Source organism: Lynx rufus, unplaced genomic scaffold (genome assembly GCF_022079265.1).
Source record: "Lynx rufus isolate CCGP_SWC_20201006 ecotype Redwood Valley unplaced genomic scaffold, mLynRuf1.p SCAF_3, whole genome shotgun sequence".
In the NCBI taxonomy this organism is placed as follows: Eukaryota; Metazoa; Chordata; class Mammalia; order Carnivora; family Felidae; genus Lynx; species Lynx rufus.
Genome location: NW_025814845.1, coordinates 63,230,344 through 63,256,938, shown reverse-complemented (window position 1 = coordinate 63,256,938; position 26,595 = coordinate 63,230,344). Strand labels below are relative to the sequence as shown.

Here is a 26,595-nt window from a genome sequence, read left to right as displayed (position 1 = left end):
CACCTATTCATACAATTACACATGGAGGAAAAACACAGGTAAACAAGAGTCTTAACAGATTTGAAGATAAACATAAAAGTTGGTTGGGTTATTTAGCACTTGCTGAGTCGCTCAGGAATCTATGGCAATAAATCTACTTCAAAATATGAAAAATTTCTATTCTCTATGAGTAGAGATAAGTGATAAGCTATTGGTGTTTTTCCAACCTATTTTCAAAGCTCCTTACAAAAATAAATCAGTGTGTCCTCTAATAGCTCTGAAAAAGAGTTTGAGTGATCATTTTTCCTTTGTGAATTTTTTAAAAAAAGAAATAAATGTCCATAGTTATGAAAATCTTGCATTTAGTTACATTCAGAGACAAACACAGTCCAGTTCTCCTTGATGGAAATCGGCAGTCTGTCTGCTCATTCTCTTTGACTATAAAAAATCTTTTGGGATGAAATGCATTGGCAGTGCAAAACAAGGGTGGGGGGGAGAGTCCATTAAATAAAGTAATGATTGAATTAAGCACCCAGATGAGTTCTTTGCCAGGTTATCTGCAAGCACAAGACTCTACTGTCATATTAGGATACACTTTAAGTACCACGTTCTTATTCTCATCAAAGAATAAGATACTGAGTGAGGACATCTTTTCTGGCACACAGCAAGGCTCAGGGATTCCAGGAACGACGCCCACAGCTCTCACTATACTCTGGATGGTAGCATGGTTTGATGGCTTCAAAGACTAGAAAAGAAATGGGAGAACATATAAGTTAGGTGGAACTCCTTTCCCACTCTTCACTGTTCATCCCTAAGGTACGTACGCAACGAATTCGTTTCAACAACTTTATAACGCTCTGGCATCATTACCCGTTCAGCACGATCTCCTATACCCTCATCACCAACATGGTTATCATTTATTAAGTACCTGCTACGTGCCAGGCATGTTATATATAGTATCTGTGATCCTTATAACAAAACTACCATTTTTAAATATTTTACAAATAAAGAAATAGTCTCAAAAAGCTTAAATGACATGTCTAAGGTCAAATAACTAGTAAGTGGTAGAGTGGGTATGTGAATCCAGTTATCTAAGCCGGAATCGCTTAACTAAAAACAATTTAGTTGCCAAACAGGGGATTAACACACTCTAGGGTGTTTTCAACAACAGGACTGCAACAAAAACCATTTGTTCTTGATTCTACGCTAATCATAATGAACCCTAGCAAACACCCTATTTAATTAACATAGACATATTATTACCACTGCTATAGCGATAGTTATACTTTGTTGTTAAAATACAACCAAGCACATCAAGGAGCACTGATTTATTTAGTAGTCGCCACCAGGATGAACTGGACGGTAATCACTCCACTGTAATTATTCACCTCTTCTTCGGAGCACAAATCCTGGGGTTAAGAAGATCACCCCATTGGCCACTGGGGGTCACTGTTGCTTCATGGGTTCAGACTTCAAGGCAGTCATGTTAGAAGTGTTCCAAGTGTGGGCCATATATATCTTCTGGGAATATTCTAGGGGGCCGAAGGTTATCTCATGGATATCAGAAGTTTGACCAAGGAAGAAAAATTTGTTCCTGAGAAAATGCCAAATGGAACCATTAACATCCATGTGAGGCAAGTGGTTTTCTTTAGAGTGCCAAACAGCTCTGCTCAGCCTTAAAGGACAGTCACTTTTCCAAGCCCAGAATGTTCGGGTATTGCCAGAGTGGCATGAACTTCTTCAGGAGAGATGCCACGCTTTTCAGCATTAGTGTTCCCCAATGTCTCTCTAAGGCAGGTGAAACAAGTTTTGTTTTAAATATATTTAGAACCAGAAATTTGGTAACTTGCCAGAGATCACATGTCAATTCAGAAGTGGGATTTAGGCCAAAACTCTGGGTTTTTAATTTCAAGACTTCAAGCCATGTTTCTCATGTCTCAGAGGCACCTCTGAGTTGATATTTTAATTTCATACCCCTAAACCTCCCAGTACGGGAAACTGGAACAAGTTAAAAGGTTAAGGTACATACAAATCAAGGGAGAAGCAAATAATATAGAAAGCTGGCATACCACTAAAAAAAAAAAGAAAGAAAGAAAGAAAAGAAAATGGATTATTTTTGTTAGACAAAGGGCAAATCCGATTTGCCTCATCCCATCTTTTAACTTTAATTAAAGAAATTATCTATACATTAGACTTTAAATTTATTGTGAAGGGCCATAAATCATTTAAAAAATGGTCTTGATGAGGTGCAACTTTTTTTTTTTTACTCTTTCTTCCTAGAAACTTTAAGTATATGTTGAAAAGAGTTGTTAACTTTCACTCAATTAGCTTTGCAAAGCAAGGTATTCTCCCTTTAAGAAAAGGAAGTCTATGTTGTTCTATTTCAGGTATCTTGTGCCTTGCAGCATCGCCAAAATCTGTGTAACTGACACAAACTGTAATTGGTATTGTACCGTAGAGATCAATAACCACTGTCGTTATTTCATCAGTATTGGTAATTTCCAAAGAAAATTTTTGCAGCCATCCACTTTTCTCTATTGATTTATTCCTAAGACTCAGTGATCCAAACAGCTTATAATAATGTCCCAAAGGATTTTTTTTAACCATAGATTTTCTGACATTATTCTGTGACTTTTTATGTCTTAATGACTCCTATAATATTTAAATTTCATAAGAAGTGCATCTATTTAAGTAGAAGAGGTCTCGAAGGATAAATACTGCTCTGCATTGCTATTCTCCAGTGCCTGGAACAGTATATGCTCTGGGCACTGAATATTTACTAAATGGATGAACTACTTCTAAGAAATATCTTACCCTCCATCATACCTATTTCTGTGGAAATAATTCCCATCAACAAAAATAAAAGTTTCTGTGCAAATGACCCAGAGTAGATACGGAAAATATTCATGGGTGTTTCCTAGGAACATTCCTGTCCTTTTTTTTTTTTTTTTTTCTTAAGCTCTAACTCACAAATGATAGATTCAGAAACTATGAACAGTCTCTGGTGGGCTCGCTGGAATTCAGGAATGGGCCCTTGATTCTGAGTTGGTGTGTCTTATCAGACAACTTCAATTTTCTAGGGAGTTTCCCCATTTGACTCACTATGGAATCCTCTGATCAGGCTGCCATTACCAGGAATCATTATGTCATGCACAAAAGATTCATGCACTAATTGCTCATTTGAAGCACGCTGCCAGTCTATAATTTGTTTGTTTTTGAGTTCAGATCATGCTTCTCATGACTCTCTTGATATAGCTTAATAAATTTGTCCATCCCAACTGCAGTCTGTGTTATTTCCCTCCCTAGTATCTGTTTTTAATGCAAGTACAACATGACTTTAACATCAGTTGAGGTGATTTTTGCTTAGGTAACTCAGTGCATCAAAATTTAGGATTTTTGGGTCATCTTTTCATGACCAGGGATTGGAATTGGAAACTCAGGAAAGTAATTTGAGGGTCTATCACTTTGAAGTCATTACATGTGAATTTCTTCTTGATATAGGATATTTGGCTCAACGTGTTTAGATTCTTTGCTGCCCAATTCTATTGTCTTTGCTATCCTTAGCTTCCGCACGATTAACTCCATTCCTCTAATCCTTCTTGGTTCTCTCGCATCTCGGTCAGCAACAATGGCTCAATCATTTTCATTTCATTTGAAAGCTCTGTTTTCCATCTCCGCTAAGGTGGTGAGGGGGAAGCAAAGGCATACGACTTGGCCTTAGCTATATGGGTATTTTTCATCTCATGGCAGAATTCCAAGGGTCTCTCCCTGGGAGAACAGATTGGCTGTAGGGGCTAGAAATCAGAAAAATCCATGCGGCCGTGTCTGTGAATGAAATCTGCAGTGGTCCGGCCCGCACCTGCCAAGCGGCGCCTGATGTCCTCGAGTTGAATTTGATTACAAATGCATTAGCAAGGGAGAGTGTGTCATCAGCTAAGAGCCTTCATTCCTGACCTGGGCCATGGGGTTTTGCTCCACACTCTCCCAGTCCAGCCCACATGGGTGTGATAGCCCAGAAACTATCTAATTGGAATCAGTGAAAGGGCAAAGCCTGGAATTTGGGAAAGGCAGCACACAGCTGTTCTGAATTACAGAACAGGTTGTCGACTTTTGCAGACGGAGAGCCCCGCCATATAGAGCAGGCTTTCGAGAAGGAGGCCAAAAGGAAGGAGGGCCAGCAGAGGAGTCTGGCCTGGGAGAACTTTTCTCTGGGGCAAAATGTATATCTAAAGTCTGAAAGTTCTTTGGCGCCTCAGTTATTCCACATGTGTTTGTACTGATCTGGTCAGAGACCTTATTTTCCTCTGTTGCTTCGACTGTATTTTTCTCTTAATAGCTCGCTCTGGTTACCATGTTGGAAGCTGTACTGATAATAGCAATGCTTATTAATTACCCCTAACATAGCAGCTTCGTATTACTTCATGTTACCCATCCTTTTGGTTATCACACCACCTGAAAGCCACAGAGCCTGGAAGGCCGAAAGTGAACCACTAGAAAGCCTTAAAAGTTAAGCCGATTCTCACAAGGTGATGAGAGACGGAGAACTCCATGTAACAGCCAAACTTCCACTCTCAACTTGGCAAAAGGAAATCTCAGGCTCAGAGAGAAAACTCCACACTTCTCCCTGTTATGTCTCCCTGGAGTTCTGATGCCATTCCAAGTTTTGACAAATATTATGATGAGTTCAGTTGTTGCAACCAATGCTGTCCTGATTCTATTACTCTCCAAAGAAACGTTACTGGAAGAGCTTATAGGCTGTTGAACCTGCAGGGAGAGTCCTATTTTAGGCTTTGTGATGTTTGAAAAGGGAGTAGAAACATTTGTAAAACTTTTCCTTGTCTTACATCTTTTATTCTCTTGATCCCTTTCCCCATTTGGTCTTCCTTCAGCCCCCTACATTGAATTTTCTGTTCTCCTCGGTCTCAACAATGACCTTTAATACAAATATTAATAGCAAATACTTATGGAGTGCCTACCATGTACACGGTGTTCTACTGTTTTGTTTACCCACTGTTGTTATTATGTAGAAACTATTGTTTTTATCATGTACTATTGTACCCATTTCAAAGTTGAGAACACTAACATACAGCTGACCCTTGAACAATGTAGGTTTGAACTGCATGGGTCCACATATATGTAGATTTTCTTTTGGATAAATTCAGTAATGCAAATGTATTTTCCCTTCCTTATGATTTTCTGAATATTTTCTTTTTTCTAGCTTACTTTATTGTTAAGAATACAATATAGAATACATGTAACATAGTAAATCCATGTTAATCTACTGTTTATGTTATTGATAAGGCTTCCGATCAACAGGTGGCTATTAGTAGTTAAGTTTTAGGGGAGTTAGGACTTACTGATGGATTTTTGACTGTGCGAGACATCAGTGCTCCAAACCCCCGTGTTGTTGTTCAAGGGTCAACTGTATGAGTTCTCCCCCAAACCACATTTAGCCCTCAATTTTGCTACTCAAAGTGGGATTTGTGGTCTAGCAGCATCAGCAACACCTAGGAGCTGCATTGGATACGCAGAATATTAGACTATATGCCCGGAACCACTGGATCAGAACCTCCGTGTTCCCAGGCAAACTGCAGCCGCATTACAGTTAAGAAGTCCTGCTACAACCAAGCATGTACATTTAATCATTCTGCTGCATTAACACACTTCCCTCCTTAAACTTATCTGTTACTCTTAACTTATCCCTATAAGTTTTATTTTTAATTTTAATGTTTATTTATTTTCCCCCAGAGAGAGAGCGCAAGTGGGGGAGGGGCAGAGAGAGAGGGGGACACAGAATCTGAACCAGGCTCCAGGCTCTGAGCTGTCAGCACAGAGCCCGACGTGGGGCCCAAACCCACGGACCAAGAAGTCCTGAAGCTGAAGTCAGAGGCTTAATCGACCGAGCCACCCAGGCGCTCCCCCCCCCCTTAAGGCTTTTAAATAATTATTCTTTGCATCACTGAGAACCATCATGAAGAACTACCAAAGCAATGGCAGGGTTTTGCATAGTCAGAGCAAGATGGAAGGGGTAAGACGGGGTAACTGTGGCAGAGCGGAGACCAGACCAGGTCTCCAGAGTGGGTAGTTGAAAACTCACTGAATAGCTCCATATTGTCATGGCTCCCTGGGTATGAAAATTTGGAGTCAGGAAGAAAAATTATTTCCCCAGGCTACATAGAAGAAACTACAGTTTACGAGTGTGAGAGATTATTTGGAAAACTCACAGACCCACTTAAAATCAGTCATCCTGGATTCAGAGACAGATTGTGAATTCATTTTGTCTCTCAATGCCACAAAGCAACCCACACTATAAAGATTCATCACTGTTAACATTCTGCATCTTTGTGGCCTGCTTTTCAATGCTATCCCGGGGCGTCTGGGTGGCTCAGTTGGTTAAGTGTCCAACTTTAGCTCGGGTCAGGATCTCATGGTTTGTGAGCTTGAGCCCCGTGTCAGGATCTGTGCTGACAGCTCAGAGCCTGGAGCCTGCTCGGATTCTGTCTCCCTCTCTCTCTGTCCCTCCCCCACTCATGGCTTTGTCTTTCTCTCTCTCAAAAATAACTAAACATTAAAGAAAATTAAAAAAAAATAAATGCTGTCCCAATTGGCAAAAGTTTTGTTTGACAGTGATATACCCTTTATGAATACTTAGACAAGATAAGGCTGTTTATATCATAGCAAATGTATATAATTCTTATTTTGTGTTTAGATTTAAAGAACATGGAGTCGACAAAAATCCTTGGGAGAGACAAGTCTTAGAAGATGTAGAAAACTTTTTCTTCTGAGACATTCTAAGAAGAAAACGCGATTCCAATCAAGTTACTGGCCCGGAGGCTGACCTGCTTTTGTTCGGCCAGACCTTTATGCATGTGTTCCATTAAACATCCCAATGAGCATGACACTAGAACATGAACATGATAATTTAAAGATCTATAAGTAGAAGTTGCTCACTCTTTGAGGCAAAAGATTTTTTTTCTCTGTTATTATGCAACAGCAAAAGTTGATTCCCCTCAAGTTTTGAGAAAAAGAACAAAAAAACCCCATCTCTATTCTTTCTCTGAATTCTATTCCTACAGCCCCTTTTCATTGTATGTCAGAGATTCAAACTGTTATAAGCTAAGAATAGAGGTTCAGAGATAAGCCTAACTGAAGGCCAGAGGGCACCACTGTACTTTACTAACTCTAAATTCAAAGAAAATAGTCACTTGGATTTGCTGTGCAAGGCAGTGGTGGGATTGGGGAAGCTTCTGAGAATATATTCGTCAGGATACTGAGTACTGATACGATACAGTACAGTTTCCACTGATTTTGGAAGAGACACAGGTAAGCTCTGACCGGATGAAGTAAATTTTGGAAGAAGCTTATAGAGTCCACGTACCCTATGTTACCTTTGTTTTTGATGTTTATTAGGGAAGCAAATGAAATAAGCATCTGGTGGATTTCATGAGGTGAGTTTACCTGGCCCAACCCTGATCCTGACTCTGGTGGGGCCAGTTCATCTCATGAGAAACTATTTGTCAAAAAATTCTGCACAGGGCATCGATGCAATTAGTCCTTTCCCTTCCTCTTCCCCATGACATCTAGTCATTCTCTGAATATCCTCTCCAATATCAGCCTTCTGTCGTTTGCGGCTTGCTTATTGTGGGCAGATACAGATTTGCCCCCAGCTGAGTAGACCACATGGCTGATTGCACTGTGTTTGGAAGAAGCACAAAACACATATTTTACATTTTTTCTCATATCCTTCCTCATACCGATACTGACTTCATATCACCTTAGCAACCATTAAAGAAAAACCAAGCGTAACCATTCTTGCCTAGTACATGTCAGAAGGCAATAAATAAGTGTCCAGATGGATTTCGTAAATGAAAACACACTCTCGGTCAGTGTGTCTTTCTCCTCTACGGAAACAGGAAGTATAGGACAGAGAACAACGGCTACCTTTGGCATGGGGAACTGGCATGCTCCGGAGCAATAATAGGCATCGAAGGATTTGGGGGAGATGATCCATTCACTCCAGCCAATATCCGCAAAGTCCACTTTAAGGTACCGCCTGGCACAATTGCGCGGTTCAATCCATTGCTTTCTTCTGGCCTTCTTCAGGGTCTGCTCATCAAACTGGAGAGTCTGGCTCTTCTGGGGGGGTCCCTTTCTCTGTTTCTTTTTGTTTTTAGTCTTCTCTGGGGCCTGAGTCTGAAGGGTCTTGTAAGGCTTTCTCTCCTCCCATACCCCGTCCTCCCTATACTGATATTCTGCCCCAGGAAGCTCGTTGTTCTGCAGAGGCAGCAGGACCCCAGCCGAGCGCTTCCTTCTCCGTTCAGTAGAAAGGGCAGCCTTGATATGGCCGTCCGGTCTAGGCACAGCTCCAATGGGGAAATTCCGGTGCCTCTGCAAGCTTGATACCACACTCTCCGGCTCAGAAATGGCAGCATCGTTGGCATACACCAAGATATAAGGCTCGGGGAAGGGCAACATCTTCTTTGGCAGCTGGTGTCCTTTGGAGGTAATGTTAAATCCTATGAGGAACTCTTCATTTTCCTTGGCCCTTCTCAAGAGCTGAGTGATGTCTTTAGACAGCCAGGACCCAAGGTCTCGATGAGATTTGGCTACGTCTACTGAAAGGTGACCGAGGTGTTGACTTTGGTTTCTGTCAGATTTGAGGATCCACGCAGAGAGATCAATCAGAACGTGTTTCCTCTGAGCATGAGGTGAGCATCCTCGGGATGCTGGACAACTCAGGCTGATGTTTATTAGCTCTCCAATATAGAAATAGAGTGTGGCAGATAAAATGTTTTCAGACTTGGTTAGAGAAGTCAGGTTAAAGATGTGTAGTCCTTTGCTTCCAAGGGTTCCTAGGAAGGGAAAAAAAAAAGAAGAGTAAACAAGAGTAAGCAGGAACCCTACCTGCCACCACATACAAAAAGAAACTCAAAATGAGTTAATGGCCTAAATATAAGAGCTAGAGCCATCAAATTCTTAGAAGAAAATATACAGGTAAAATCTGCCTGGCCTTAAATCTGGCGATGGATTCTTAGATAATGACACCCTGGATATGAGCAGCAAAAGAAAAATGGATGAAGAAAATATTTTCAAATCATACACCTGACAAAATGCGGTATCCAGAACATGTAAATAACTCTTACAACTCAACATCAGAAAGTCAAAGAAACCAATACAAAATGGCCGAGAACATCAGATAGACATTTCTCTAAAAAAGATATTTAAAGGGCCAACATGCACATGAAAAGATGCTCAACATTAGTAATCACTGGGGAAATGTAAACAAAAATCACACTGTGGTACCATTTGACATACACCAGCCTAGCTATAAGAATGAAAAACAAAATAAGTATTAGCAAGGATGTGGAGAAACAGGAACACTTTACATTGCTGGTTGAAATGTAAAATGCTTCAGCTGATGTGGAAAAGTTTGACAGTTCCTCCAAAAGTTAAACATAGAGATATCATGTGAGCCCACAACTCTATTCCTTTATAGACAAAGGTAGTGAAAACAAGTATTCAAACAAGTACATGTACATGCATGTTTACAGTAACACTATTCACAATAGCCAAAGGTGGAGACAGCTCAAACCTCCATCAACGAATGAATGGAAAAACAGTGTTCTATCCATGCAGTGGAATATTATTTAGCCATAAAAAGTAATGAAGTGATACCTGCCACAATGTGGAGGAAGCTTGGAAACATTGTTAAATGAAAAAAGCCAGCTACAAAAGGTCACATATTGTATGACTCCGTTTACATGAAATGTTCCAGAACAGCTAAATCCGTAGAGACAGGATGCAGACTGATGTTTTCCGGGGGCTGGAGGCATGCAGAATGGGGAGAAACCTCTTATTGGGTAGGGGGTTTTATTCCAGAATTATAGAAATATTTTGGAATTAGGTAGACTTGGTGGTTACACAACCTTGTGAAGATATCGAATGTTGCTGAATTGTTCACTTAAAACATAGTTTATTTCACGTTATGTGAATTTCACCTCAGTTAAACAAACAAAAATGATAATAGGAGTAATTTTAAAAGCTAGAGAAAGATTAAAGCAAGGATTCACCGTTTTTACTGATTTGCTTTTTCCTTTCCTGAAGCACTACAAATGTGTGTAAGTTGTAACACAACAGTAAACTTACTGGTATGAGAGCTGAGAGCTCTGGCTTTTCATTACGAAACTACCAAGAACTAGTCCTGTAAATCTGGCACAGGATTGGAATATCTTCTTATTAGTAGGAGTGTATAGCCTACTGGTTACAAGCATTGATGAGATTAGATTCACCTTGATTCAAGTCCTGACTCAGCCACTTTGGGCAAGCTAGTGTTCTCATTCATAACATGGAGATTGTGTCTATATCTACTGCCATCGGCATTAAACTAGATGTGTGTAAAGCAGTTCATAAAGCACCCAGAAAGGGTTTCTCTAACTATAATTCATTATTGTTATTAGTGTATTATGGGATTATATCTTCTTCTACCTGCCTCACAAAGTTTACGGTGCAGAATGGGGGTAGGTGAGCAAGACCATCTAACTCAATATTCAGGTAACATGTGCGGAACAATGAGCCACACATTCAAACGTGTCATAAAGAATTAACACTGTTGCGGAGCTTGCCTGGAGTTTATGACCTCTCAATAATTCAAGAGTTGAATAATTTCTTCTTTCGATGAAATTACTGACCTGGGTCAAATTGTGTTCCAAGTCTTCAGAAATGAGAGTAACAGAACAAGAGATTGATTAGGAAGGGAAGAGGTTGGTTCCTTCTCTTCAGATCATCTACCAAATTAGTGGTAAGGCTGAGGTTAGACTCAAGAATGCCCAGTCCTGGGACCAGCCACCAGAGCCCGAGTCCCCCTCCGTGCACTTGTTCCATATACATACTGGTTTCAGAAACATATGCGCACTTGTGAGATTATGTTCTTGATCAAAAACATATTTCAGTAAAAACAAAACATTTCTACAAAGACGTGGAAACTTAGAATGAGTTCCCTAGGTCCGCAAGCACAAGGGAAGTGCAATGGGAAACATATTTTACTCATTTTTAACACCGTGTGAAGGAAAAGGAGGAAGCTGCCATTTGTGCCCATTTGTATAATCCATGAGACCAGGATAATATTTTACAGACCTTTACAACAAAGCCATGGCATCAGGGTTGTTCAGAGACTCTAGCCTTAATTCGTACCAGTCACTGTAGCATATACTTTTACCCAAACTTCTTGTAGCAGATGCAAGTTTAAAATGGAAGGAAGAAAAGTCTCTGTTCTAAGTATGTGGCAATCGAATGGTTGCCAAACAGACATCCTGGCAGGGAAAAAATGAACTACATGGGATCTGGGTGGTAGTGTCTTAATGGGTAAAGTAATAGTGCTCCTTCGCCCAACAGTTTGCTTCAAAATGTATCCTCCTCCTGGAAAAAAAAAAAAAAAGTTCCCTCTTTCAAACTGTTTCCAGACACCTTGTGACCTGCTGTTAAGCAGCCTCCACCCCTGTGTCTAATCTTCAATATCCTCTCGTAAATGCTTCAGAATCTGTCAGGCTGCCTCTTGTGATGGCTCTCATTTTAGTTCAGTACACTATTTTGAAGTCAAAGCCCCATGGCCCAGGCCCAGCTCCACCACACCCACTAGCTGTCCTCAGGCAAATAATCTAAGCTCTTTAAGCCTCAGTTGGCTTTGTTATTATTTATTTATTTATTTATTGACAGAGAAAGACAGGGGAAGAGAGCGAGAGACAGAGAGAGAGAGAGAGAGAGACAAGAGAGAGAATCCGAAGCAGGTGCCACGCTCAGCGCGGAGCCCGACCCCCCGGCTTGATCCTACGACCCTGGGATCATGACCTGAGCCAGAATCAATAGTCTACGCTCATCCTGATTGAACCACCCAAGCGCCCTTCAGTTTGCTTATTTGTAAAAAGAGTCCAACAGCATCGACTGCAGAGGTGTGCAAATTAATTGACAAAATGCAGGCAGAGCTTGCAGCACACAGAAAATCTCAATGAATGTTAGCTAACTAGAACGGTCTGTCCGATATGGTGGTGACTGGCTATTTAAGGTTGAACGGCAATGTGCTGTTCAATGTAAAATGCACGCTGGATTTCAAAGACTTAGTACAAACATGAATGTAAAATATGACATGAATGTAAGTTTACATCGATTGCATATTAAAGGATAATATTTGGATGGATGGGGTTAAATACTGTGATAGATACTGTGATTTAAAATAAGAAATACATATATTTGGTCTTTGTCCTGTGTCTGTCACAGAGCTCCTAAAACCCTTGGAATTTCCTAGGTGATGAGAACTATACAGGTGCCTTTTGTTATGTTAACAAGGTGAATTTAGAGGACTGGTGGGGATGGGGCTGGTTGCAGGGGAACCAACCCACTGATTAGAGGGTTGGCATTTTTAGTCCTATCTCTGATTCACAAGGAAAGAGGAGCCAGAGGTTGAAGCCATCACCAAAGGCCAATGATTCAATCAATCATGCCTATATGATGAAGCCTCCATAAAAACCCAAAAGAATGGCGTTCGGAATGCTTCCAGGTTGGTGAATACATGGAGATTTGGGGAAAAGCAGCGCGCCTGGGCAAGACATGGGATCTCCACACCCTTTCCCCCTACCTTGCCCAATGCATCTTTTCCATCTGGCTGTTTCTGAGTTGCATCCTTTTATAATAAACTGGTAATCTGGTAAACAAATACATTTCCTGAGTTCGGTGAGCTGCTCTTGCAAATTAATCGGACCCAAGGAGGGGGTCATGGGAACCTCTAATATGTATGTAGCCAGTTGGTCAGAAGCACAGGTAACAACCTTGGCTTGTGACTGGCATCAGAAGTGGAGGGTGGTCTTGTGGGCTGAGCCCTTCGCCTGTGGGATCTGATGCCATCTTCAGGGAGACCAAATTGAATTCTCAGATACCCTGCTGGTGTCTGAGAATTGCTTGCTGGTACGGGGAACTTCCTCCCCTCTCACCCACACCAGAAACTGGGTACTGAACATTTTCAATATAATCGTATGTTATTAAAATTAATTTCACTTGTTGCTTCTCATATTTTTAAGTGTGGCCACTAGAAATTTAAAATTACATATGTGGCTCACATTTGTGGCTCAAATGAAAATTTCTGCTGGACCATGGCAGTCGAGGATAACCACCACTTTTGTAGTCACATATAGTCCAAAAGGGAAGAAAAAAGGCATTTATTTCTTTCCAAGTGCAGAGAAGAACTAGGATTTTGCTAAACATGAATCCTTAAACCAAAAAGTGAACCGGGCAAAAGATTCCCTTCTTGGAATGCGACATACTTTCCTTTACCAAGAACATTAGATAAAGATAATTTTGTTGATTACTTTTTAATTTTCCCTCCAGCTGTAGCTAATTGGTTCAATCTGCAGTCAAAAGTCTAAGGTTAACAAACTGCTCCAAAATAGAGTTAAAAGAGTTAAATGGGCAGTTTAGCGACAGTGCTTTACGGCATAGCGATTCTACACATAGCTTCAGTTGTGTTATTTGGGTATCTCACATGGTCATCCACTACAGCCAACAAAGAACCAGAAGCAAAGCAAAACCAATGTTTCGGTTTAACAAACATGAGGGTGTCGAACACCTCCTAGGGACTGGACCCTGCCCTGGGTCTCAGGGCTGCACAAATGGCCGCTGCTGTCCACACTGTGGCAGGGGGGAAAAGACCGATAAGCAATAAGCAGGTAGTTAGGCCATGATGATGCCACTTGCTGTCAGAGGTGTGCACTACATTCTTGGAGTAGCACCAAGGGGGGAGCAAGTAACTTTGCGCACGTAAGGGGAAGAAGGATACACCGGGAAGAGTTAACCTTTGAACTAGACTTTTAAGAATGAAGGGAAAAGAGGAAGTTGGGGGTGGGAAAACGGAAGGAGCACGTTCTGGCAGTATGCAATACCGGAGGTATTTGCATAGCGATATTTCCAATGTTTTAAGTAGACATTTATAAAATATCCCAAATTAATCTAGATTTTTGAAGCCCTAACAGACATCTAAGCTGCTGAAATTCAGAAAAGGGATGGCCAATTCTAACTACAGGATGGCCAGCTCCTAACTACAGGTGCTGTATTATGCCCAGCACTCAATGTCTTTGCCATTTCTACCAGGCCAGGGGGCGCATTAGCCCTGGCTGTTCGAGATGACCTCGACTCCCTCTTTGTTCTAATAATAAGCTACAAGTCTCAGCCATTTCGCCAGAACATTTTTTGACTTCTCCAACCCATACTTTATTTTTGCCTTCTTTAACCTTAAAACATTTAATTTCTGTGCAAGTTAATGCTCCTTCCCTCCAAACGCCCCATCAAATGCTTAGTATTTACAATGGATGAAAACAGGAATAAGAGAGTCGTGCAGAATTGCATGGAGTTGAGTGGAGAGGAATAACTAAGGAGATAAATACCTCCCTGAAAGTGGAAATAAGTGATAATATGTATTCAACCACTCTCATGCTTTTTATCTGATGGAGTTTTAAAATTAATTTAACTTTTCCAAATGAGAGTCTTCACATACTTAAGAACAGGGGTTTCGCAGTAGGCGTCTTGCTCTTCTCCCTGGGTAGTTGAGTCTTATCTACAGACACAGGTATATATGTTCAAATACCAGTAAATGAAAAATGCTAGAGTGCTCGCTTTTTCTTTTCTTCTGAACTATTCTGATACTTAGCTATCTGGAATTATTGAATTAGAACCCCAAGGTACACTTTCTGATTAATAAGAACAAACTGACACACTAATAATATAAAAACAATGGTGGGTTTTATCAGGTGAAAAAAAAACAATAGTTAACGAATTTTCAGGCTGTCTGTAGTCTTCAGGTACCAGGAAGCATTAACTGCCACACCAATCTAACTATATCTAGAGTTGCATGCTTAATTCTGGGTGTTCTCTTTTTAACCAATTTATTGATACAGAAGAGAGTAACCAAGATGTTGACGGGTCTGGAAACTGTGTCTTACAAGTTTGAGTTGAATAAATAGAGAATACATGGTCTGAAGGAAGAAAAAAAAATAGTTTACCACCGTTATGAAAATTGTTTGCAAATAAGGGGCTGAAGAGAGATTGGGGTTTTTCTTTCCAGGGTCAAAGATGAGAATGAGGTCTAAAGGTGAGAGTTGAATGGAGGCAGTATCCAGACCAATATGTAATGACTTTCTAAGTGTCTAGTACGATAGGGAGACCCTTCTGTGGGACTGAGCAAACATAAGATAGTCCTAATTCAAGACTATTGCAGGAGGATCTTTTTCTGATATGGAGGGTGTGGGAGGTGCACTAGATAACCTCTCAGATCCCTTGCAAGGAACTGCAACAGGCTTTATTTTCAGCTCTTCCTAAGGAAACGTTTTTGACGCCAAAATATAACTACCAATAGGTGGTGCTGTTTTCTTACTGTTTTCTGGCACTGGCACAAGCTTGGATTTTCCTTGCTTGGGAACACATCAACTGCAGTCTAGTTAGGATTTGCCATTGGCATTATAATTTTTTGAATTTTCTAAAATCATCATGTCTGTGAATTTAAAAAGCCTCCAGAAGTCAGGTGAGTTTCAGCCACACGCCTATTCGAACACCTGTCAGGGTTTTGCACCTGCTGCTGTTTCTTCCTAGAATGCCTTCATCTGCCCTGCTGTCCTTGATAATCCAGACCTGCTTTGTTAAGGCAGAGAAGCGGCCCCACTCTTGAGGCACGCTTATCATGACAACCCACTCCTTCGGTTGGAATCCCGCTTCTAATGCGATTTTCATCATACTGTCACTCCTTCCTAAGACCAAGAACTCCTTAAAGGCAAGGTCACCTGTAGTAACTTTTATCAGATTCGTCAGCCCCAAGCATAGGGCTTAACTCTAAAGCAGTACTCAGTAAATGCTGCTCTCATGAATAAACAGACTGAGTCCAGCCTATTCATTGTAGAAATTCAAAAAACGAAGCACCAGCTAGGTAACATTGATTTTGGAGAGAAGCCCAGGTCTTCTATTAACTATATAGAATTTTTTAGGGAGTTTGATTAATAGATAAAGGCAGAGGATTTATTTCTGTTTTTATCTGAAGACAAAGCATCTAAGCCTAATAAAACCAAGGACTCAGTAGGAACCTGTAACTTAGGACAGGCCGTGCTATGGCAAGGTTCAGCTCCTGTCAAGGAGTAGCTGAGGCGGTGCCCAGGGAGTGGTAAGTTCACCTTCGTGCTGGCCCATGCAGAATGTTTTCAGAGGGAATTAGGACATATAATGGAAAGCTTTCTATGTAAAGTCTGATTTTAAAACAAATAGCCTAAATGAAATCTTGATGATTAGTTAAATCCCCAGAAAGCAGGAAAAACATTGTAGTCATACAGAAAATACGTAACTAAGGACAAGTTTTTTTCCCCCCACTTCTTTCTCCAAAGTACAACTGCTAGAAATGCCGGGGTGCCTAGGAAAGAGTCGCATACACCTGCAGCCACTGGCTGAGTGCTTGTGGATTACTGACTCCAGACTGCTGCTTCTCTCTGCCACCTTCAGCTCTCAGGCAAAGGCAAGATGGAGACTTTCTAAATAGAACAGAAAGTCACAGAATTTTGTTTTTCTTGCAGAGTGCCGTCAAACGACTGAGTTTTATGGGATTCCAAGACAACCATTCTCTATGTCCAAAGTAAAACATGGCCAAAGATGATATAATGTAGGTTTCTCTAGAACAGCAAAATGTTCATTAATCAGTTTATCTACTCTTAGCCTCTGCCCAAGGGCATTCCTAGACTGTGAGCTCTCAGAGGGCAGACCCGTGTCCTAATAAATCTTTGAACTCTTAGTACTTTGCACAGTCTGGAGTATTTATATCCTGAAAAATATTTGTCAGATGTGTTGAATGAACAACTGTGTAAACTCACCAGATTCAAAAATGTTTCCTACTTAACACCAAAATGAAAAAAAACCAACTTTCAAGTAGTTTCAACTTCCCAAAGTCAGCAGAAGCCCTTCTTGGGCTTACGTACCATATGGCGTTATGGCGTTTCCTTTCAGCTCATTAGGAAAAAAGCATTATTAGAACAGTTGTATATAAAGTAGAATAGCATTGCCATTTGACACGTACATAGTAAAATGCCTCATGGAAACTTCTCTCATGGCAAGTTTATTTTTAAAGGATCTTTTGCCTGGCTAATAGCTTTTCTACTATCTCTTCTTATCTAGTCCCCTGAACATCTAATTCAGCTCAACTGAAATATTTACTGAGTGCCTGCTATGTGGCAAACTACACCAGATCCTCAGAACACAAGAGTGAAATGAGATATGCTCTTTGCACTTCAGAGACTTGCTTTACACATTCCTCTTCCATATCCCCCTTCTAGCAGGTCTATTAGGCTCCAAACTCTCTGAAACTATGACAGAAGGGTAAGAAGTCTTTATTAACTTACTTGAAAGCCCACTCCAGAGAAAAGACTACCTTAAAGATGCTAATATACCTTCTAAAGTGAAAGAAGCCTGGTATTATATAAATTAATAAACCATTTGTCCACAGAAAGGTCCACTGAAAGCACCAGATGAGATCAAGTCTCACACGTGAATCAATCCTGGATTTTAGAAGCTGGTTATAAGATACTCAAAACCTTAGGGACATGAGGTTAGACAAGTATGTCTCGAACATGCATCAGAATCACCTTGATGGCTTGTTAAAATAGAGATTTCTGCGTCCCACCCGCAGAATTTAATTCAGATGGTCTTGGGTGGGCTGGAGAATATCCAACAAGTTCCCTGGTGACACTGACACAGCTAATACAGAGACCATCCTTTAGAACATTTAACCTCACTACAACAAAGTGTAGCCATGCTCACTCAGCCATCAAGGCCAGGACAGAAATAGTACCTTCTTGAATGTGGGTTTGGGGTATTATGGATTGTATTACAAGAGGACTATCACCTGTTTATATTTACATTGTTGTTGTGTGTTACAAACAATTGCACGTGAGCCCCATTTTATGTATGTTTATGGCTTTGTGGGAAGCTAGAGAGAGACACCTTTTAAAATATTAAAATATCTCATTTATACAGAGCTTCTAAACTTTTAATGCATTTTCCCAATTGAGTTTTACCGTCTGTCTTTGAGACTGGCACAGTAGGTATGACTTAACCATTTGATAGTTAAAGAAACTGAGACTGGCAATGTTAGATAACTTGATTAATTAGCAATTCAAGCAAGGTTAGCCTTTAGATCTCTTAACTCAGCCTCAGGTAATAGAAAAATTAAAGTACCAGGAATCTCTTCTTTGCTTGAAAACCATTTACCGTAACCCATGCCTAAGTGTAGCCGTTACACTTAATTCAAATAGTCTTTAGTTTAATTCCATGCAATATTTTAATTTTAAATTTTCTTTGAAGGAAAAGCAAATAAGATCGTATTGGGTCTCAGTTGATTTACCTGTAAAATCAGATGATTGGACAAAGAATCTTGCATTTCTACAACTATTGGATGCCTTTACTTTATAAAAGGAATATTTAAAAGAACTCACTCAGTAGAGTAAGAAATACTTACTGAAGATGGTAACCGCGTAGCATCAGTTTGTCCCCAAATTTTATTCCTAGTGGGCCCAAATAAAACCTAGGCACTGCATTTACTGTGGTTCTGTTGCCAAGAAAAGATGGTCTGAAAGGTAAGTCCATCACTGAAGGACTCAATAAACACACTGCTCAATTAGCTCTATGACTTACATGCATAGGTGTTTGAAATAAATAAAGAGGCATCTATGCCTTTAAACATATCATCCCGGGGCGCCTGGGTGGCGCAGTCGGTTAAGCGTCCGACTTAGCCAGGTCACGATCTCGCGGTCCGGGAGTTCGAGCCCCGCGTCAGGCTCTGGGCTGATGGCTCAGAGCCTGGAGCCTGTTTCCGATTCTGTGTCTCCCTCTCTCTCTGCCCCTCCCCCGTTCATGCTCGGTCTCTCTCTGTCCCAAAAATAAATAAACGTTGAAAAAAAAAAACATATCATCCCTAAAAAGTGTTTTACCGAAAGTACTGTTTCAGGTACCAATATGCTAGGACACAACCACTACTAATATGTGGTAGACCAGCAACTTCATGCATTTCTAAACAGTCCATATATGAGCGCTCTTCAGTTACACTGTCATCATTTAGTACTGTCTAAAGTAGATATTATCCTGGTATACTCGTGTCACTTGGTTAATACTATGTCAGTGTTTCCATTACATAATTCTATGTTCATGGGCTCATAACCATAACAATGCACTCTGAACTGAAACTTGGCATAGGAAGTTCAAGCTGAAACTGTGATGCTAAACTTATTTCCACTACCACCACTAAAATCAAGTTAGTAAGTTACTAATTACTAGGATATACACACTGAATAGATGGGAAAACCATCCAAATTTGGAGAGAAAACTTCTGATGTTGTAGCAAAATTTCCTGGGTAGCAAATAGAAAGTATATGCAAAGTTGCTCAGTATTTTTCACTAGGCTTTTTGATAGGTACGATTTTTATTATGTCTAATAAATACAGCAAACATTGGTGATTATATAAGGGATTTGATAGGTGTCTTGAGTGTATCTGTTTTTTTTTTTTTTAGTGTCTTTCATCAAGATACTACTGGCGATACAGTTAAACAAAGTTGTGTGTGTAATCTCCAGTGAATTTTTCCACAAATAAAGTAGCTTTTCTTTTAAAAGCATCATACTAGCTGTGAACTAATGCAGATCAAGTCCAGAGAAGACAACAATGGAGGAGAATTCATAAAGAAACTGGGAAAATGGGAATTTAATAACAGAGAGATTCTATGATTACATTCAGAGAAGTTTAAACCATGAAAGCAGGAAGATGATATGGTGCCAGTTGGACCCAAGTCCAAAAAGTAAAAATGGAAGTTGCCATCCTGACATAGGTATTAAATGGGAAATGAGAAACGAGACCATTTCAGTTGTGATATTTACTTGCATTTTGCATATCTTCCTTTCCTGGGGAATTAGGAAGTGTCCGAACCAGTGTTTCCCCAACTAGATATCTTAGAACCATAATTCTCTAAAATGCTCTCTCAGAGGGAAAATGATCCACTCTTAGGAGGACTCACTATCATTTAAAGGCCCTGAGATTCCCATAGCAAATAAGAATGATCGTTTTTTTCCCCAAACTTATTTGACCATGGGACCCAATTTTATGTAACACCTGTTAACATCTTCCAAAGACACCTTTAATAAAATTTTCTCCTAGAAAATTAGACTGGAATATTAGAAATAATAGGTTTTGAGCTGAGCTCACTCAGTATGTTTGAAAAATTGTCTGGTAAATACAGTGTGACATCCATGTCTTCTTCCATGTAAGGGGGGTTGAACTTGCTCTCTTTAAGGCCTCTTCTACATATAAACTTGTATAATTCCAAAATGCCTAAGAGCAGATTTGACATTCATGTCCCTATTTAATTTTTAGAGAGATCTAAACTGGGTCACTCAAGTGCTCATAAATATCATTGCTTGCATAAGATATATGTGACCACCTTAATATATTCTTAATTATGTATATATTTTTAATGTATAAATATTTCCTGAGTGAATTACCTACGTAGGGGATGTTTTTCCCACTGACCCTCATGGTCTCTTGGCTTCTTTGAGTGTGTCTAACTATACTGAAAAGCCAGATTTAAATAAATTTTTTTCATGTAACTCATTCTCTTTCTCTTTTCCATTAGTATGGATAATCAAGAATTCATGGTATTATGGATTTTTAAATGTCAGAGATTGTAAAGCTGTCTTGCCCATTACAGTAAAAACTTCATTAAGGGCTGTCATGTATTCAAAGTAGTATGTAATTCACAGCAGCCATGTATACACCTCCCTTCTCCAGATGTACTGTTGTCTTTTGAATACAAACGTTAGATAACCCGAGTGCTCTTTAATTTCAAGCCTAGTTTCTAGGTGCCAGAAATTTTAAGGTAACTACGTTTTAATAACGTTATTATATTCCCTTGCCATTAAACCCATTAAAAGTGATGTTCTACCACTGGCCCGTGCATTTTACAAGGATGGCCCTACTGGAATGCTCGATTTGCCCTTAACTCTATCTTTTCCAAAGGCTTACATTTTAGCCTCGCACTTCAAAATCACATCAAATGATAATCCTTTATTTTTAAATAGTTTTGGTCACAGTAGGAAAGACGCTCCCTTTCTCATTGAAGGAAAATATTCACTTTTGGGTCCGGATTACCTCAATTTTCCAGTCTGTGTGATTTTTTTTAAAAAGGTGACACACATTCACCGAAATGTCATCTTTTTGTAGGTACATTTCATGAATTAAAGTAATGATACTTTCCTAATAAGAACATGTGTGATTTAATCACTTTTCCTAAAGAAGTTAAATTTGTGAAGAGGAAATATAAGAGTAAGTAGCTATGGGAATAATGAGAAACTAATGAGCACAAAGCATGTACCCTAAAAAATCAGGCCAGGAGAAAACCTTCTGTGAAATATTCTTCTTTTTACACACAGTAGCCACGGACAACCTAGACTAAGATTAAAATAAAAGCTGATTTCATATGCCTCTAGTGTTCCTACAAGACGGTGTGTTTTTATAAATCTAAACTGCTCTGTCGTCAATAGTTTTGTAAATTACTTCTTACAAAGGAAAAGATAAAACCTATCTTTATGTAAACCCTTACACATCACAAAAAGACTTATGAGTGTTCCAAACTTACGGTTTTGGCACACCCACTGCATAGCATTGAGGGAGGAGAAAAGGGGTTAGCAGAAAGTGTATTTAGGATGAATGCCACCCACCATCAAGTAATGGTTTAAGTAGAAAGTAATCAGAGGGATACCACAGCAGCTACATTTCAACCAAAGATATTCTAGGTTTAGAACAATAAATAATTTTAATCAGGTATGTTCCAAGGAGCAAATAGGGCTCTAAGGCTATAACTCAGCCTGAATAAGCACTTGGAAAGTCTGCCTGATCAGCAGCCACTCCACATACACAGCACACCATCTGACCTTCCACTAAAATTTGTAACATCGTTGCTATAGAGAAGCCCATGTGCTGTGAAACCTAAACACCATGGGCTAGAAAACATATCTGGTTTATTAAAGCAGACAGCATCTTTCACCTATATCAGAACATACGTCGCAAGACAAAGAGAGTTATGGAAACGCTGATATGGACAGAGGAGAGGGGCACACAAAAAAAGCCTTAGCACCTTCCCCAAATCGTGCCTTCTTAGAGCCAGAACTGCCTTATAATAAGGTCTTTTTAGTGTGTTAGTAACTAAACACTCTTGGAAGGGGTCCAACATGAACCACCTCTCCAGGAGTCTCCGATGCGGTAACATGACACTTAAGCTTCCACAAAAACCAGTGTCTACGTTTGATGAATAAGTCATTAAGACAGTCTCTAGGATGCTAAAGGGATTACCTTCCTTATCAGGGCACACAGCCTTGTATATATGCTTCAAGCTGCAATTCATCATTTCAAGGGAACTTCTGGCCTCCGTATCAGAGTTTATCATTTGATGGTATGAGACCAGTGAGACTGATAAGGGACACTGAAATTATAATGCACAGAATGAGCGGAAGCCCAAAAGTCCAAGGGGCCTGAGTTATTCAAATCCTTATCCATCTCCCACACATGGTTCACTCAACCTAAAACAAACATACAAACAACTATGCAATAGGTGTGAATGAAGCAAACTCACAATCCACTTCCAAACCCTGTGATTCATACTAAAAAATGAAACTTGTTGATAAAAAAAAAAAACATACTATATGTCTCTTGGGTGCTTTGGCTACTCCCTAGGAATATCACACACACACACACACACACACACACACACACACACTATCAAGGTAAGAGCGACTTGAGTATCTTCATTTACTGCCACCTGCCTTGCCCACCCAACTTCTTTCCAATTCCTGTTGTTCCCACGCTGCTCCTTCACTGAGCTCTGCTCTCAGAGTTGCACTGAAATAAACAAGGCATTCGCTGGTCTAGTCAGCTGTGAGGATAGGCTCAAGTGGCTGGCATACCAGGGAGAGGGCAGCCCTTTACACAGTATGTTCATGGTTTTAAGAAGAAGGTGAAATCTGGTTCAGCTCAGACTCTAGCTAAAGACTCTGCATTAGAAAGCATAATTCACATTTATTGTAAATGTCATCATGCCTAGGAGCTCTAGAGTGTATTTACAGTGTCAACCTAGGGCTTTCCTTGATGGATGCTTTGGTTTTCCTTTTTTTCCAGGAGTCCTACATATCAAAGCTTCAGGAGATTTCTTTCTAGTGATTCTGACAGAATGGATAGAGCATGAGGCCAGGCCTCCTTACTTGAAGATTCTTGGCTATTTTTCACCGGTTCACTGAAGACAGGCTTTGCAAGTTACATTTCCCTTTATCGTGAATGTAGTGAACAAAAAAGCCTGATGCGTCTTCAAAGCATATAAACCGAGTCAGTGTCCAGGAAACTTTCCCTCAAGCTGTTAGCACAAGGGAGGCAGGCTGTTAGCATAAGTTATTCGCTTCACCACAGGGGACAGGAGAAACCTTGTTAAACCATGAATCTCAGTCCGCAGTGATCTGTGTGTTGAAAAATGGGATGAGCAGATTTTCATCGGCGGATTCCAAGAGGTGTTTACATCCACGCTGTCCACCCCCGCCCCCCTCAACTCCTCCCAGGGTGGAATAGGTACAACCCCTATTTGCCCAGATGGGTTTTAAATAATCAGAACACCAGACCACCTGGGTTCGTTTGTGTGTTTGCCACCAAGGGACTATCAGATAGAAAGTGTCAAATACAGTAAACACAGAGAACTGTGCAAGTCAAGAGGGGGTGCAAGGTCTGGAGAAGCGACTGTCTAAAGGGCGAGGGGAAGGCGTCTAGTTCCAGTGTGACTTTTCTCTCTGGTGCCTCGGGTTGGCATAAAATGACAGCTGCCTTTAGGTAGACATGGCTAAAGCCCAGTCCAAGGGAATTTCCGCTGGCTGGCTTAAGAAACATCAGCACGAGGGACCCCGAGAGTGCTTCAGACACCCAGCGCCGGAGGGCTCCGCTGGGCAAGGGATAGCCCCTCACCCTTTTCCAGGCAGTTCCTCCAACCCACCCCTACCTACCGGGCTGCTCAGCGCCTTTCTTCTCTCCAGATCTCCCTCTCAATTCAGGCTCTAAAACTGGGATTACTCGCTGGCGAAACGCGGGGTGTGACGGGACCGAGGGGCTCGGTGGGCGGCTGCACAGGGTGAGGGAAGGTCTCTAGGTCGCATCAGAGAGAGGAGAGCAGACAAAGAAGCTGTGTGTAAGTGTGTGTGTGTGTGTGGGGGGGTCCCAGGAGAAACCTGCGGCGGGACCGCGGAAAGGGGGCGTCTCGGGCACTCACCTGATGCTCCGGCTCGAAAGCTGCGAACCGTGTTGCCTTCGCGCAGGGGTGGGGGGCGCAGGGGCTGAGAGCCCCGCTCGGAGGACCGCTGCGCCCGTTCCGCCTCGGCCCTGCCGCCGCCGCTGTACCTGTCATAGAGCCGCAGCATGTGCTCCGACACCTTGTCGTGTGGCTGCAGCACGGGGCCGGGGCCACCACCTGCCGTGCGGTCTCCTGGCACAGCCCTGTGCGGCTCCGGGACATTGCGCGTCAGTCCCTCTCCCCGCGCCAGGCTCACGCAGAAGCAGCCTAGCCACAGGCACAGCAGCCGGAGCGCCCCAGCCATAGCGACGTCCCGGCGCCGCGCGTCCGCTCCCCGCGTGGCGGGGGGACACGCCGAGGGCGCGAGGGGCCCGCGACAGAGCCGAGGGTTGAACTTCAAATTAGCCGGGACGAGGGCGCCGGGGGCTCCAGGCACTGCTTGAGCAGGACACCGGCAAGTCGCGCTTTTTGCCCTGGCCGATCTCGGACCGGCAGGTGGGCTCTTCCCGGGCAGCCGCGCGGACCTCCCCGGGGCAGGGCGCTGCTGGAGCCGTCCTCACTGGTACGCCGAGAAAGAGCTTCAGTCGCGGCGTGTGTGGCCGGGGTGTTTTCAGGATCTGTCTCTATCCTCCCTCCCCTCTTTATCTTCCAGAAGAGCCAGCCTAAGCGGTGACGCTGGGGAAAGCACCAGCGCTGCGTCCGGCGCACTGCCGGAGCCCGGGTGCGCGCAGCGGTCCGGAGGGCGCTCGATTGCCTTTTCCAGGGATTGGAGCGGCCGTGGTGCGGCAGGTCCGAGTTTTGAGTGTGTGTGTGTGTGTGTGTGTGTGTGTGTGTGTGTGTGTGTGAGAGAGAGAGAGAGAGAGAGAGAGAGAGAGAGAGAGAGAGAGAGAGAGAGACTACTTCGTTCTTTGGCTGATCCGTACAGTCCGCAGCCAATCTCGCCCCGTCCCTCGCAGGCAGCTTGGACCCTGCTATAGCCGGGAGAGAAGGGAAGGGGGAAGTAACCAGCAAACCAGCAGGGGGAGAGAGAGAAGAGGAAGTAGGGGTGGGGTGGTCGGGAGAGGAGGAAGAAAAGGTAGGAGGGACAGAGTATTTTTTAATCCCCTCAAGAATATTGGTTGTGTCCCGGCCTTCAAGAGGGCAGAGGAAAGCAAACTTCCTCCTGGCTTGTTTCGCCTCTGATACCAGACAAAATCAAGATGGGAACAGCATCCTTGCCTCCTTTCCTGAGCCTCTCCTTATCTAAGTTGTGGACCCTACACCTGTGCCCGGTGGCCACCTCTTCCGGTCTCTCTGAGGGCTTACCCATCTACCCTTTGCATCTCTCCCCAGGAGATGAGTATGTGTGAGTCAGTGCATCTCAAAAACTAACAAGTAAACACACCACAACACACACAGTTCACCACTTCATTCCCCTTTAAAGGGGTTTCTCTGCAGGAAGGTGGGTGAGGATGAAACACAAGTACCTCTGGGGGATCCAGGAATCCAGAGCAAGCTGTTAGGGTTGCTAATTCTGAGACCTTTACTCACTCTCTCTTTTCTTGGCTGTAAAATGGAGGTTGCACTATTAGTTAACATTTTACCCCATACTTCTCATGCCCTAAGCACTCGTTGTTCTTTATATTGCACCTGTATTTTTTTAAAGCACTCTCTACCCCCAATGCGAGGCTCGAACCCACAACCCTAGGATCGAGAGCTGCAAGCTCTACCAACTGAACCAACCAGGCGCCCCTCACCTGCATTATCTTTAAAGAATTTTCACAAGGAAGTCCATTTTACAGATGAGGAAACTGAGGGAAAAGGACACTCCTAGATGGCACAGCTGAGCTCCAAACTCAGGGAGTCTGACTCCTGGCCCTTACTGTTAATAATGAAATTAGCATTTAAATTGACTATTCAGGGACACCTTGGTGGCTCAGTAGGTTAAGCGTCAGACTCTTGGTTTCAGCTCAGGTCATGATCTCACAGTTTGTGAGTTCAAGCCCCGCATTGGGCTCCATGCTGACCGGTGAGTGTTGATAACTTGGAGCCTGCTTGGGATCCTCTCTCTCCCTCTCTCTCTGCCCTTCCTTTGCTCTCTCTCTCTCTCTCTCTCTCTCAAAATAAATAAACTTGAAATAAATAAATTGGCTTTTCAATGTGACAATTCTGTAAATATTCTTAGCAGGGAGCCTGGCCTGGTGGAGTAAAGCCAGCAGCCAGTGTCTGTTGCAGCTATCTGTCCCCTCCTTTGTAGCAGAG

The 26,595-nt window shown here is 42.0% G+C and overlaps 1 protein-coding gene across 1 annotated transcript; it reads right to left on the bottom strand.

Moving 5' to 3' along the window:
• Positions 1 to 532: 532 nt before the first annotated feature.
• BMP3 (bone morphogenetic protein 3) lies at positions 533 to 24,658 on the bottom strand. The gene is made up of 3 exons (XM_047090715.1): positions 24,334 to 24,658; positions 7,921 to 8,831; positions 533 to 724 (listed from the first exon to the last, which is right to left on the bottom strand). The coding sequence occupies exons 1-3, from the start codon at positions 24,656 to 24,658 to the stop codon at positions 533 to 535; spliced, it is 1,428 nt and encodes a 475-aa protein (XP_046946671.1).
• Between the last annotated feature and the right edge of the window lie 1,937 nt (positions 24,659 to 26,595).

What these genes read in the sequence shown, in the direction of transcription:
- BMP3 (XM_047090715.1), bottom strand. Translation starts at nt 24,658, where the DNA reads ATGGCTGGGGCGCTCCGGCTGCTGTGCCTGTGGCTAGGCTGCTTCTGC. An exon ending in CTTTCGAGCCGGAGCATCAG is followed by an intron (nt 8,832 to 24,333) that starts GTGAGTGCCCGA and finishes TTCCCTTCCTAG; the next exon opens with GAACCCTTGGAAGCAAAGGA. An exon ending in GCCAGTTCCCCATGCCAAAG is followed by an intron (nt 725 to 7,920) that starts GTAGCCGTTGTT and finishes TTTCTTTTCTAG; the next exon opens with TCTTTGAAGCCATCAAACCA.